Source organism: Indicator indicator, chromosome 19, assembly GCF_027791375.1.
Source record: "Indicator indicator isolate 239-I01 chromosome 19, UM_Iind_1.1, whole genome shotgun sequence".
NCBI classification, from domain to species: domain Eukaryota; kingdom Metazoa; phylum Chordata; class Aves; order Piciformes; family Indicatoridae; genus Indicator; species Indicator indicator.
The window spans coordinates 9,633,164-9,646,807 of NC_072028.1; the positions used below are offsets into that span (position 1 = coordinate 9,633,164).

The window sequence follows — 13,644 nt, forward strand, 5'->3', positions numbered from 1 at the left end:
TTCTATCCACTCATCTTCCTAAAATAAAACAGTTGTCAAACCAAACATGGCACAGCCTCGTCCGGAATCCCAACTTAGCAGTGAGGCTTCGCTGAGCCAAATTTAAAGCACAAGAGCTGCAGGTTTGCTGGATTCATTAGTGCTGAAATGTGAGAGAAAGCAAGAGCTGAAGAGCTTCCCACCCTGCATAACACACCTCTAGGGTCCTCAGCTGTTAAGTGAGAGAGAAGTGGAAATATTTTCCCTCCCCTTCTCCCTCTAGTGAAAACACTTAGCGGACAGCACAGGCTCAGTTCTTTTGTAAGTAATGGAGCGAGCGTAGCCACTCAATTATTTAAAACAGTTGAGTAATTGCAGTGCTGTCAGCTCAGGAAACATCCCTCTGGTAAAGCTGCTGCACAAACCCATTTCTGTGCTGCCAGCTACAGCAGCACTAAGTTTCCTCTTTATTTATTTCCACGTTTTCCAAGTTGAAGCCACTGCTCTGCCTGCCCCCATTTGCAGCTGGCTGTGCTGCAGGGTAAAACTCAATCAGGAGAAGGAAGGAGGGAGGGAGGTGGGGACACCCTGGGAGCTTTTTTGGAGGTGGGAAGTTGATAGGTGGGCTGTGCTGGTTGATGACTACATAAATCCTTACAGAAATCTCTCAGGGCATGGTGTGTGCTGGAGATAACTGTTACAAGAGCAGGCTTATAGGAAAATGGATTCAGACAGCCAGGAGAGTTCAAGGATGGAAGAGGATTGAGCAGAAAGTCCTCTTGCTACAGAGCCTTTGGAGAAGCCCCTTTAGCAGGGGGGAGGAGAAGGGAAGGTTACCATGTTTGCTTTCCACAGATTCCAATACAAGGGGGAAAAACACTGCAAAGACCACGAGATGTTTCTTCCCTGACCCCAAAACACACAGAGAATCACAGCTCCAACACACACATTCACCAGCAGCACTGCTTCATTCCACAGCTGCCCTGCACTCTGTCCTCTCCTGCCCAAAAGTGTTTTGCCTCCTTTGTCAGGGGTTGTAGGACAACAGAACAGTGAGTCAAGCCATGGCCACGTGTACATCCATCTAACCTGACTATTTAGAATGAGGCTTTGCTCCTTTCTTTTCACTACTCTCACCAGTAATGGCTTTCTGGGCCAGCTTGCAAGAAACAGTCCAAAGAATTCCACAAAGCTGAGAGTTCACTGCTCACCTTAGTGGGTACTTCTCTCCAGGGTCCCTTCCCAGGTGGAAAAGCAGTGGCAGGGTCGTGTGCTCCTCCTTTGTGTGTGTTGTCACTCCAGAGACATTCTGGCCAGGACAGAAATTGATGCCCTGTGGTGAAGAGGAGAAAGGTCATTAAGGATGAAGCAGGGAAGCAGCAACGTTTTAGTTGATGCCACTTCCTTCTGCATCTTGTTCCACTATAGCCAAAAACCCCAGGATCATTTCAAACAAGAATCCACTTCAGTCTGCAAAACAGATTGTGATCTGAGGGGGTAAAATAAGGTGACAACCTTGGCATTGCTCTGAAATCAGGCTGGAGCAGGCCTTACATTCCTGCCTTATAAAAAAGTAATCCCCATAAAATATTCATTCTAATGAAACAGCAAACCAAAAGACAAAGAGGTGAAACCATTTATTCAAAAAAATTAGCCACGTGGAAAGTATCTTCTCTTTTTAGTTTCTATGGCTCTGAAATACACAGAGAGGATCAGGGAACTTGGCAGTTCTGATCCAAAAGCAACAGTTCCAGGGAAATGATCCAGCCAAACCAGCAGGCACCACCCTGAAAGGCAAAGGGTACCTGGTAACCTCCCTGAAAACTCAGCTTGCCAGCCCCTGACTCCAGATCTGAAGGATGTTTCACTGAAGAACAAAGCAAATTTGGTTAATTTTAAAGAAGTCTGGAGAGATGGGCAGATAGGAACCTCATGAACTTCAACCAGGGCAAGTGTAGAATCCTGCACCTGGAGAGGAATAACTCCCTGTACCAGTACAGATCAGGGGCTGACCTGCTGGAAAGCAGCTCTGAAGAGAAGGACCTGGGACTGCTGGGGGACAACAAGTTGCCCATGAGCCATCAATGTGCCCTTGTGGCCAAGAAGGACAAGGGTCTCCCGGGATGCATTCAGAAGAGTGTGGCCAGCAGGTTGAGGGGCTCTCCTCATCCTCTGCTCTGCCCCATTGAGGCCACAGCTGGAGGACTGCGTCCAGTTCTGGGCTCTCCAGTTTAAGAGAGTCAGAGACTTACTGGAAAGAGTCCAGTGGAGGCTACAAAAATGCTTAGGGGCCTGGAGCATCTCTGTGAGGAGGAAAGGCTGAGAGACCTGGGGCTGTTTAGCCTGGAGGAAAGCAGCCTGAGAGAGGATCTGAACAATGCTCAGCAAGAGACAAAGAACAGGGGGCAAGGGGCTGGGGCCAGACTCTTTTCAGTGGTGCCCAGTGACAGGACCAGAAGCACCAGGCACAAACTGGAACCCAGGAGGTTCCATCCAAACAGGAGGAACAAGAAGGTTCTTTGCTGTCAGGGTGCTGGAGCCTGGAGCAGGCTGCCCAGAGAGGCTGTGGAGTCTCCTTTGGAGGTATTCCAAACCCAGATGGACATTGTGATCCTAGGCAACCTGCTGTGGGTGACCCTCCTTTAGGGGGGGAGGAGTGGGACTACAAGGTTCCTTCCAGCCCCCAGCATGCTGGGATTGTGTGAAAGGAGTGCATTTCTTGACCTGATTCACAGCAGCTAGTATTGAGGCATTCACTTGGGAATGGCAGTGGGGCTTGAAAGGACTGAATTTAGTCTGGAGACATTCTTGTCACTAACAGCCAGCCTGTGGGGTTGGAAACTGGGATCTTCCTAGCAGTGGCCATGAAGACACAAGCAATGAGATTCTCCCTTTGCTAGCAGCAATGGGTTAAAGAACTCAGTGGCCACTGAGGGACAGAGTGAGCTGCCTGCCCACAGGTCCAGAGCAAAAAGCTCTCTGCATCTGCCCTTGCACACCATGCCAGGCTGCAGCTCCCAAAGCCCAGCTGATGATTAGGCAGGTCACCCAGAGCCTGGCCTGCAGACCTGAGGGCTGACAGAACCCATTTAAACCCTGGGAACAGCAAAACATGCAAAGCACCAAATTGAGTGAGGAGCCAATAAAGCAGGGAGCCCTGCAGACCGAGGACTAGGCCCAAATGGACTTGTTAAAGCTGGGGTTTAGAATGCCAGCTCCCACACTGCGCTCCTCACAATAGCTCCCGACGCCCCGAGACACGGACAGAGACACGGCGAGAAGGTAAATGGGAATGTTTCTCTGGAGGTGGGAAAGCAGCTTTGGATTTGCTTATAAAGCAAGCTGACTGAAAGGGCTCTCTCTACAGATGTTGGTAGGATTTGATTGGCAAACAATTTGCTAAAAATATCCCCCTCGTTTTTAATGGGCAGCTGGTCAGTGGAGCAGTTAATATTCTGCTTTTCAATAAAGCCAGAAGTTTAGAAGCCCATGAAATCCCATTTATCTGCACCCAGCTATAGATTCCTGAATCACTGACTGGAAAAATAAGAGAGTTGCTTGATAGGTTGTAGTGACCTACCAATAATGGCCTCTAAATGGATACAGAAATGATTGACCTTGCCACCTTGTGATGCCAAAGGCCTCCCAAACACACAGTGAGGGGAGGAAGAAAAAAAAAATATCTTTTTTTTTTTTCCCCTTCCTCAAAAGGATCAGTTAATGAAAAGGTATCAAAGCCAACATAACATCCAAATTAGAATTTGGATGCAAATCAAACAAGCAATTTAATTAAGAGCCTGCTAATTGCTACAATGCTCTTCAGTTGCAAATGCTTTAGTGTGAGGGGAGAATTAAGTCTGGTGGGTATTTGTTTATATGCTGCTCTGTTTACATTTTATCTTTTGTTTCTTGTAAAATCCTTGTAGCTGATGCTTCAGCCCAGAGAATCCCAGGAAAAAAAAAATAAAAATGCTGGGACAATTTGCCTGATGCCACTAGCCAACAGCTGTCTGTCTAATCTAAGCACTCAATGCCCTCTTCAGAAGTGGTCTACTGGTGGAAGAATAAAATAAATATAAATATCCAGCATTGTGTTCGATGACATTGATAAATAACTCTCTTTAAAAAAGGGCTGAAACCACCTTTTCAATTTCTAAGCCCTTTCAACTTTATCTCCACAAATAAACTGTTATTATTTTTTTATATCTGTGTGACTGCAAATATTCAACCTACAGAGAGAGAGTTTCAAATATTTTCTACCTGCTCATCAACAAAGGAGGAAAAATTCCATCCTCAGCCCCCTGGTCAAGGCATTGTCCTGCATCAGATGACAGACACAGCTCGAGGGGATTTCTGTCCCTTTGACACAGAGGAATATTGAACTTATCCTCCACAACTCTGCCTCATTCTGCTCTGGAAGTTCAAAGCATCTTCACTTCTCAGGATGAAAAAAAAAAAAAATAAATCAGCTATGCCAGGGAACTGAAACTCTGGAATCTCCAACTCTGGGTTGCTTTACTTTGCTGGAGCAAAACCAGTACTGATTAGATCTGCTTGAGATTTGGGAGGTATTAAAGACAAGACAATCCATACGTTGAAGCATCTGGATGATGCCTCTGGTGGCTTGGAAAGGGTGAACATTTTGTCATGTGCAATACTGAAGCTGGGGCAGATGGATATGGCAGAGCTCCTTGAGTAGGTCAGGGATAAGAGAGCAGAAGCTGCCCTCCAGTTCTGCTACCCAAACAGAATCATCTTAAATCATGTCACCACTTTGGACCGCTTCTGGCTCTTCATTAAACACAACTTTTTTTCTTGTAGAGGCCTGAGCTGAGTACATGTTCCACACACCCCATGAGCACTTCAGGCTTTAATAAATTACTTGCTGATCTGAAAGGTCTCTTCCAACTAAAACAGTCCTGGGATTCTAAATGCAGATGTGCCAGGTTCTTAGCTGGAGCAAAAGCCACATCATTCTGTGGGCTGTAGTGGAGCTCTCCCCAGTTCTGTTGCCATGGACCAGCTTCAGCTCTCTGGCATTGCCAACAAGATGGCAACTTTACCCCCAAATGAAGCTGTGCTATCACAGAATAGTAGGGGTTGAAAAGGGTCTCCGGAGCCCATCTAGTCCAAACCCCTTGCTAATGCAGGTACACCTACATCAGGTTGCACAGGAAGACATCCAGGTGGGTACTGAAAGCCTCCAGAGATGAGACTCCACAATCTCTCTGGGCAGCCTGCTCCAGTGCTCCAAGACCCTTAGAGCAAAGAAGTTTTCTCTTTGGTTCAAGTGAAATTTCCTGTGCTCAGTACCCATTGCCCCTTGCTCTGTCACTGGACAATATCACAGAATGGTTTGGGTGGGAAGGGACCTTTCAAGGTCATCCAGTCCAACCCCACTGCAGTCAGCAGGGACATCTGCAACTAGAGCAGGTTGTTTAGAACCCCAACAACCTGACCTGCAATGGTTCCAGGGATGAGGCTTCTACCACCTCTCTGGGCAACCTGGGCCAGGGTCTCACCACTTTCAGTGGAAAACATTTCTTCTTTCTATCCAGTCTAAATCTCTCTTTCAGTTCAGACCATCACCCTTTGTCCAGTCACAACAGGCCCAGCTCAAAAGTCTGTCCCCAGCTTTCTGATCAGCCTCTGCAAGTACTGAAAGGCCACAAGAAGGTCTCCCTGCAGCCATTTCTTCCCCAGGCCGAACAACCCAAACTCTCTCATTCTGTCCTGACAGCAGAGAGGTTCCAGCCCTTGGATCACTGCTGTGGCCTCCTCTGGCTCCACACCAACAGCTCCATGTCTCTCCTGTGCTGTGGACTCCAGAGCTGGACCCAGCACTGCAGGTGGCGAAGAGCAAAGAGGCAGTTCTGCCTGCTCTGTCCACCAGGACAACAAACCCCAAATCAACCACCACTTCAGCTGCCATTATTTCCTTTAAACTATTTACTTGTCACACTGCTAATAACAATACTCAGGGGATCAATAGCCACTTACAGCACACACAGAATATTTGACCCTGTGCTGCTATCCAAGGGGATTTGCATTTATAAAGGCAACCCTGATCAAAGTAAAAAGGTCACTCCTTGTGTTTAAGCAAATTCTTGGAGCTTTTCTCCTCAGTTATAGAAGCATGAAAATCAGCTCTGTCCCTTCTAATGGAGCCCACAAAAGAGCATCAGATAGCAACCAGAAATAGCTCATCTCCTGCACCCGGCCTCTTGCACCAGCTCAGTGTTTGTAACACTGCACAGACCTGGTTGCTGCAAGAGAAAATTCCTAGAATCATAGGATGGATTGAGTTGGAAAGGACCTTCACAGATCATCAAGTTCCAACCCCCTTGGCATGGGCAGGCACACCTCTCACTAGACCAAGTTGCTCAAAGCCTCATCCAGCCTGGTCTTAAAAACTTCCAGGGTTGAGCTGTCCACAACTTCTTTGGGCAACCCATTCCAGCACCTCACCACCCTCACAGTAAAGAGCTTCTTCTTAATGCCCAATCTGAATCTATTCTGCTCTAGGTTAAAACCATTACTCCTCATCCTGTCACCACGTGTCCTTATAAGAAGTCCCTCTCCAGCTCTCCTGGTGCCCCCTTCAGGTCTGGAAAGCTGCTATTAGGTCTCCACACTCCCTTCTCTTCTCCAGGCTGAAGAGACTCAACTCCCTCAGCATGTCCTCATAGGAGAGGTGGCTCTAGGTCTCTGATCATACTTGTGGCCTTCCTCTGGACCCTCTCCAAGAGATCCATGTCCTTCTTGTGTTGAGGGCTCCAGAGCTGGATGTGGTACTCCAGGCAGGGTCTTACTTCCCTGAACCCATGCATCTTTTGATACAGTCATCCTCTGCTTTTCTTTCCAGCAATCCTTTTTCTTCCCTCCATAACCCCATTGAGTAAACCCTTTGAGCAAGCACATCTTTCTGTCCTGCTCCCCAGCAAGCGTCTAACCTGGATTGTTTTTCCCTTCTGAAGAGCTAGTGGCTGTTGGTTGCACAGCTTATGCTTTAATTTCCAGAGCAAATGGACCACAGATGCTCTGTCAATAGAGACATGAGACAAATACAGTTGGTTGTCAGCTCAGGCTCCGTGCCAAGTGATGGAATCACCACTTGTGTTAACGTGAGCCCTCTGGCAATTCGTCACCCTGGCGCCAGCCCAGAGCCTTCTGACCTGACAAGTGCCTGCAGATTTTGGTAGTGGTGCAGCAAATCTGGGCTGTGTCTCCTGCTCATGTCTCCTCCTTCCACCACATGAAAACCAGAGAAGCAAAACTGGATTGATGTTGGAAGGAGAAAAAGAACAGCAGTTGATTAACGCCAGGAATGTCACTCCTTGCTGTTTGCCACAGCACTAGTAAGTGGCCATTCCTGATTTCCTGGCCAGCCAAGGCTTCCCAAACTGGAGCAATGAATCAGAAAATCATAGAATCACAGACTGGTTTGGGTTGGAAGGGACCTTAAAGATCATCTAGTTCCAAGCCCTCTGCCATGGACAGTGACACCTTCTGCTAGACCAGGCTGCTCAAGGTCCCATCCAGCCTTCCTTTTAATACTTCCACATGTGGAGCCTCCACAACTTCTCTGGGCAACCTGTTCCAGTGCCTCACCACCCTCAAGGGGAAGAATTTCTTCCTAATGTCTAATCTAAATCCAGCTTCTTCCAGTTTGAAGCTATCACCCCTCATCCTGTCACTCCATGCCTTTGTAATGAGTGCTTCTCCAGCTTTCCTGGAGGCCCCTTCAAATACTGGAAGGCTGCTCTAAGGTCTCCCTAAAGCCTTCTGTTCTTCAGACTGAGCATTCCCAACTCTCTCACAGCCTGGCCTCATAGCAGATAAGTTCCACCCCTTAGATCACCTTCATGGCCCTCCTCTGAACAGACAGACACCTGAAAGTGTGACTTTCCAAGCTTCAACCTCCTTGAACAAAAATTGCATCTAATGTGTTAACTGTCTGGAAGAGCCCCCAGAAGATGGGCAGATCAGCCAGCCTCCAGCAGCTCTCAAGCAGAAGCGATCAATGGCTACCTCATATGCTCAGAGGACCACAATCAAATGCCATTATTTGCAAGGTTCTACTTGACTTCACATCCCTCCCTTCACAGCAAAGGCTTTATCGATCTCCTCCCGTGGAGGAGAAGGGCAATCAGACAGGAGTAACCCCTTTGGCATTTCACACTAAAACAATAGGGGCTGCTGGCAGGCACCCACAGCAATCATTTAAAGACACAGGAGCTCTTACGAAGACCACTAAGAGGATACTCAGCTGACAGCAGCAAGGTTGATGTTATCAGCCACTCTCCAACCAAAGGGTGCATTCCACATTTTCCTCCTAATAATTTTTCCCCCTTCATGCCTCACTGCTCTCAGAAGGCACAAGAATTATTCTCTGCTGGGGAGTCTCCATGGTAGGCAAAGAGAAGGGAATTTAATTTCTCCTACTGGCTCATACTCCTGCCTCCTCCACAAACCATTACATAAGGCAACTCCTGAAGGATCAAGGCCAAGTGCCCTGTGAACACTCGAGGCAGAGTGGCTGGAAACTGCCTGGTGGAAAAGGACCTAGGGATGTTCATCAGCAGCCAGCCTGTGCCCAGGTGGAACAGAAGACCACCAGCAGCCTGGCCTGGATCAGCAGGACCAGGGAAGGGATTATCCCCCTGTACTGGGCACCAGAGAGGCCACACCTCTAATAATGGGTTTGGTTTTGGGCCCCTCACTCCAAGAAGGACACTGAGGTGCTAGAGCAGGTCCAGAGAAGGGCAACAAAGCTGGTGAAGGGTCTAGAGCACAAGTCTTGTGAGAAGCAGCTGAGGGAACTCGGGGTGCTCAGCCTGGAGTAAAGGAGGCTGAGGGGAGACCTTCTGGCTCTCTACACCTCCCTGAACAGAGGCTGCAGCCAGGTGGGTGTTGGTCTCTTCTCCCAAGGAACAAGCTATAAGACAAGAGGAAATGGCCTCAAGTTGCCCAGGGGAGGTTTAGGTTGAACATAAGGAACAATTTCTTCTCCTTGAGGGTTGTCAAGGCCAGGCCTTGGCTGCCCAGGACAGTGGTGGAGTTGCCATCCCCAGAGGGGTGTCAAAGCCATGTAGAAGAGGTGGTGAGAGGCATGGTTTAGAGGTGACCTGGCAGTGCTGGGGTAACAGTTAGACGAGTTGGTCTTTTCCAGCCTAAACAGTTCTGTGCTTCTGTGTCCTCAGATAAATCCATGGAGAGCAGCCATTTTTTCTCCTTTTCAGTTCTCTCCTTCTGATGAAATATAGATGAAATACAGTGGTCAAAACAACTCCTAACACTGCAGACTCCAGGGGTTTGTACTTGAGGAATGAGAAGCAGCACACCCAGCATTGTGCCTGTGGGCACCAGCAGCAATGCAGCAGAAACATCAAGTTTACCTGTGCTCTTTGTCATGCACTTTGCAATCAGCTCAAATTTGGTTAAAATCAGGTCAAATCTGACGACATAAACACATGGCTTACAGGCTGAAAGTATGATGAGAGCAACAAGAACAGCATTTCCCAAGAGACTTCCAGCAGAATTCCTGCATGTCTTATGCTATACAAGAGAGCTCCCCACTTCTTATCTGTGCTCCAACACACACATGGCTGTTCTCATAACTGCTGACTTTCACACAAGAAGAAAGGTGATCAGTGATGGTGGAAGAGCTTCTGTGCTGACACCCACCAGTCCCAGAGCAACAGAGGCTCAGGTCTGGTGCAAGGGGAAGATTTTATCTCCCCCCACCAAACTGTTTTAAAATTTTTTAGCGTTTGAAAACCTTTTTCTTCAGGTCAAGTTTCCTTTCACCTATCTCTGTCCCATTTACCACCTCTAGAGAAGAGTAGATTTAGATTAGCTGTTAGGAACAAGCTCTTTACTGTGAGGGTAGTGGAACACTGGAACAGGTTGCCCATGAAGGTAATTGAGGCCCCTTCCATAGAGATATTCAAGGTGAGACTCAACAGGGCCCTGAGCAACCTGATCTAGTTGAGGGTGTCCCTGCTGATTGCAGAGGGGGTTGGACTAGATGACCTTTGGTGGTCCCTTCCAACCCAAACCATTCTATGATTCTCTTGAATGCATAAACATGAGCCACCTATATGAAAGGAGATGGCAGCCAGACAAACAGACCCAAATAAGCAATCTAGAGGAAAAATGTCCCACAGAAAGCTTCCTGCCACTTGAGTGAGCCTTCTCTTTATGTTTCCAAGAGACTAACCCTTCAAGAACGTGAGTTACCTCAGTAATCAAGTCAAGCCAGCAGAAAAAGACAGCATCAAGCTATCCTCCAGAATTACAGGAGTTTATTGGAAGAGTCAGACTAGAAAAAAAAATTGCTTGGGGGTTAAAAAACAAACAAAGAAACTTGGAAAAAAAAAAGAAAAGAGGAAGAAGAGAACAGCACACTTCATCTTTGGTGAAAGATGACACATGTTAATCCCAGGCCATAAGGTGGGGGCTGCAAGCCAATGAGGGAATGTTAATGTCCTGGGAGCCTAAGATGACTGTAAACCTGTGTGCTGCCTGTGTGGGATCTTTCCAGTGTAAATATTCCAAGTGCCATATGGAGAGGAGCATTCAGATCCCTGCTCTGCTTTCCTAGGCTTTGCTTTCTGGAAGCTGCTTCTCTCAGGTACATTTTTATTTGTCTGTACACAGGTTATTACTTAACGAACTTAGACCACATTCAAAGGCAGAGCTTTGCAGGTTAGAGGCCCCAAACTGCCCACATTCTTTCTAGGTAATCTCCAAACCCAAAATCATAGAATCACAGAATGGTTTGGGTTGGAAGGGACCTGCAAAGGTCATTTAGTCCAACCCCCTCTGCAGTAAGCAGGGACACCCTCAACTAGATTAGGTTGCCAAGAGCCTTGTTGAGCCTCATCTTGAGTATCTCCAGGGATGAGGCCTGAGCTGCCTCCTTGCGCAACCTGTTCCAGTATTCCACCACCCTCATGCTAAAGAACTTCCTAACATCCAGTCTAAATCTGCTCTTGTCTAGTTTGAAGCCACTGCCTCTCATCCTATCACTGCAGGCCTTTGTGAACAGTCCCTTTCCACCCTTCTTGTAGCCCCCTTCAGGTACCGGCAGGCCACCAGAAGGTCTCCCCAGAGCCTCCTCTACTCCAGGCTGAACAACCCCAGCTCCCTCAGCCTGTCATTGTAGCAGAGGTATTCCAACCCCCTGATCATTTTCATGGCCCTCCTCTGGACTGGCTCTATCAAGTCCATGTCCTTCCCGTATGGAGGGCTCCAGAGCTGGACGCAGAACTCCAGACTCTCATCCTAAACAAACCCAGGACATGCATCAGTTCCACATTTCCCCATATCAGCATGAAAACACAGCTCTGGCTGCTTTAGTGCAATAATCTCATCTAAAAGTCAAACAAAAAATGCAAAGTGTGGATTAAAAGCAGGACAAGTTTTCTGTATCAATGCTTTCCCATGCTGCCAAATAACGAGGGAATTCTGGAAGCAGAAGGAGGTTTGGCTAAAATATGCCATGGATCTGTCAAAATCATACTCAGCTACCCAGAAAACAAACCCCTTACGAATTTGCAGCCAAGTTCAGACCTCTTTCAAATGGCTGACATGCCAACCAGAGACATTTCTTCATTCCAGGTCTGAGTTTGGACCTCCAGAGAGAGACAGTTTTATAACTGAAGCTTTAATAAATCAGCACATTTGATTCACAATCAAGTAAGGACCCATAGAATAACTTAGGTCAGGAAAGACCTAAGTTCTGGAGGGTCTCCCTTCTCTCTACTCTGCCCCAGGGAGGCCACAGCTGGAGTACTCCATCCAGTTCTGGGCTCTCCAGTCCAAGAGAGACAAGGAACTACTGGAATGAGTCCAGTGGAGCCTACCAAAGATGCTGAGGGGCCTGGAGCATCTCTGTGAGGATGAAGGGCTGAGAGACCCGGGGCTGTTTAGCCTGGAGAAGAGCAGCCTGAGAGGGGATCTGCTCAATGCTCAGCAAGAGCTAAAGGGTGAGGGGCAAGAGGCTGGGGCCAGACTCTTCTCAGTAGTGCCCAGTGACAGGACAAGGAGCAACAGGCACAAACTGGAACCCAGGAGGTTCCATCTGAACAGGAGGAGAAAATCCCTTGCTGTGAGGGTGCTGGAGCCCTGGAGTAGGCTACCTAGAGACATTGTGGAGTCTTTTTCTCTGGAGAGATTCCAAGTCCAGCTGGACATTGTGATCCTGGCCAACCTGCTGTGGGTGACTCTCCTTTAGCGGGAGGGTTGGACATGATGATCTCCGGAGGTCCCTTCCACCCCTCACCATGCTGGGGTTCTGTGATCCTTAAGATAATCAAGTCCAATCATGTCACAGATCATACAATTAACAAGGCCCTATCACCTGAAGTTCTAGCAGGATGGGATATCAAAGTTATTGAACAGCAAACTTGCCAACAGCAGTCATAATTCCTAATACCACAGACCTGTGTGTATTTCATTTTTCAAATTAAATTAGCAAACAAATTGGCCCTCTGGATTCCAATATCAACACAGCTGAGAACACCACTCCCTGAAAGAGGTGACTGTATCACCAGCTACGATTCCAAAACTCCTAAACCAAGCCTCACAGAGCTGTGGAACTGACCTGCCTTGATTTATTTCTTGTTTCAAACTTGCAAGGCTTGTCATTAAAGGCTTGAGGACATCAGGAGAATCAGAACAAACCTCAGCCTCAGCTTCCTTGGCATGTTGTTAATGGCTGCTGTGTCCACTAAGGCGCTCCAGTCTTACCCACATCAACCAGAGGTGATGCATGTGGCAGGAAAGCCAGTGAATTTTTAATCAGCCCCCCCTCTGAGGTACAGTGGAATTGCTGACTTTTATCAGACAGTCCCTAAAGACTTAGAAAGAAACAAATATGCCTTAATTGCACCACTGCCACTGCTCACAGGAGGAGAGTCTTTGAAACGAGGAACCGGTGCCCATTATCACTGCTACCCACACACTCAGACAGGTACAAGTAACTCTGATCAATGGTGATGTGTATTTATTGCCCAGCTAGGTGTGCAAGTGTACCTCTCTGCTTCTGTGACAGTGGTGTGGCAGGGTCTTCCATGCACAGGCTGCTGAGCATGTTCCTGGAAGCACCTGAGTGTCCATACAACATGTACCACAGGTCACAGGATGTCAGGGGTTGGAAGGGACCCAAAGAGATCTTCGAGTCCAACCCCCCTGCCAGAGCAGGACCATACAATCGAGCTCAGGTCACAGAGGAATGCATCCAGATGGGCCTTGTAAGTCTCCAGAGAAGACGACTCCACAACCTCTCTGGGCAGCCTGTTCCAGTGCTCTGTGACCCTTACAGTAAAAGTTCCTCCTTGTGTTGAGGTGGAACCTCCTGTGCTGCAGCTTACATCCATTGCTCCTTGTCCTATCACAGGGAACAAGTGAGAAGAGCCTGTCCCCTCCCTCCTGACCCCCAGCCCTCAGGTATTTATAAACATTTACTAAATCCCCTCTAAGTCTTCTCTTTTCCAGACTAAAAAGCCCCAGGTCTCAGCCTCTCCTCACCAGGCAGTGCTCCAGTCCCCTAATCATCCTCGCAGCCCTCTGCTGGATCCTCTCCAGCAAGTCCCTGTCCCTCCTAAACTGGGAAGCCCAGAACTGAATGCAGTACTCAAGATGAGGTCTCACCAGGGC

The 13,644-nt window shown here is 48.0% G+C and overlaps 1 protein-coding gene across 1 annotated transcript in view; it reads right to left on the reverse strand.

Annotated features, from left to right (window-relative positions):
• Nucleotides 1-13,644, reverse strand: part of GALNS (galactosamine (N-acetyl)-6-sulfatase) — a 61,683-nt gene that overhangs the window by 15,946 nt on the left and 32,093 nt on the right. The window contains exon 12 of the mRNA XM_054389574.1: nucleotides 1,191-1,312. Within this exon, the coding sequence (XP_054245549.1) occupies nucleotides 1,191-1,312 (122 nt within the window). The remainder of the gene's footprint in view (nucleotides 1-1,190; nucleotides 1,313-13,644) is intronic.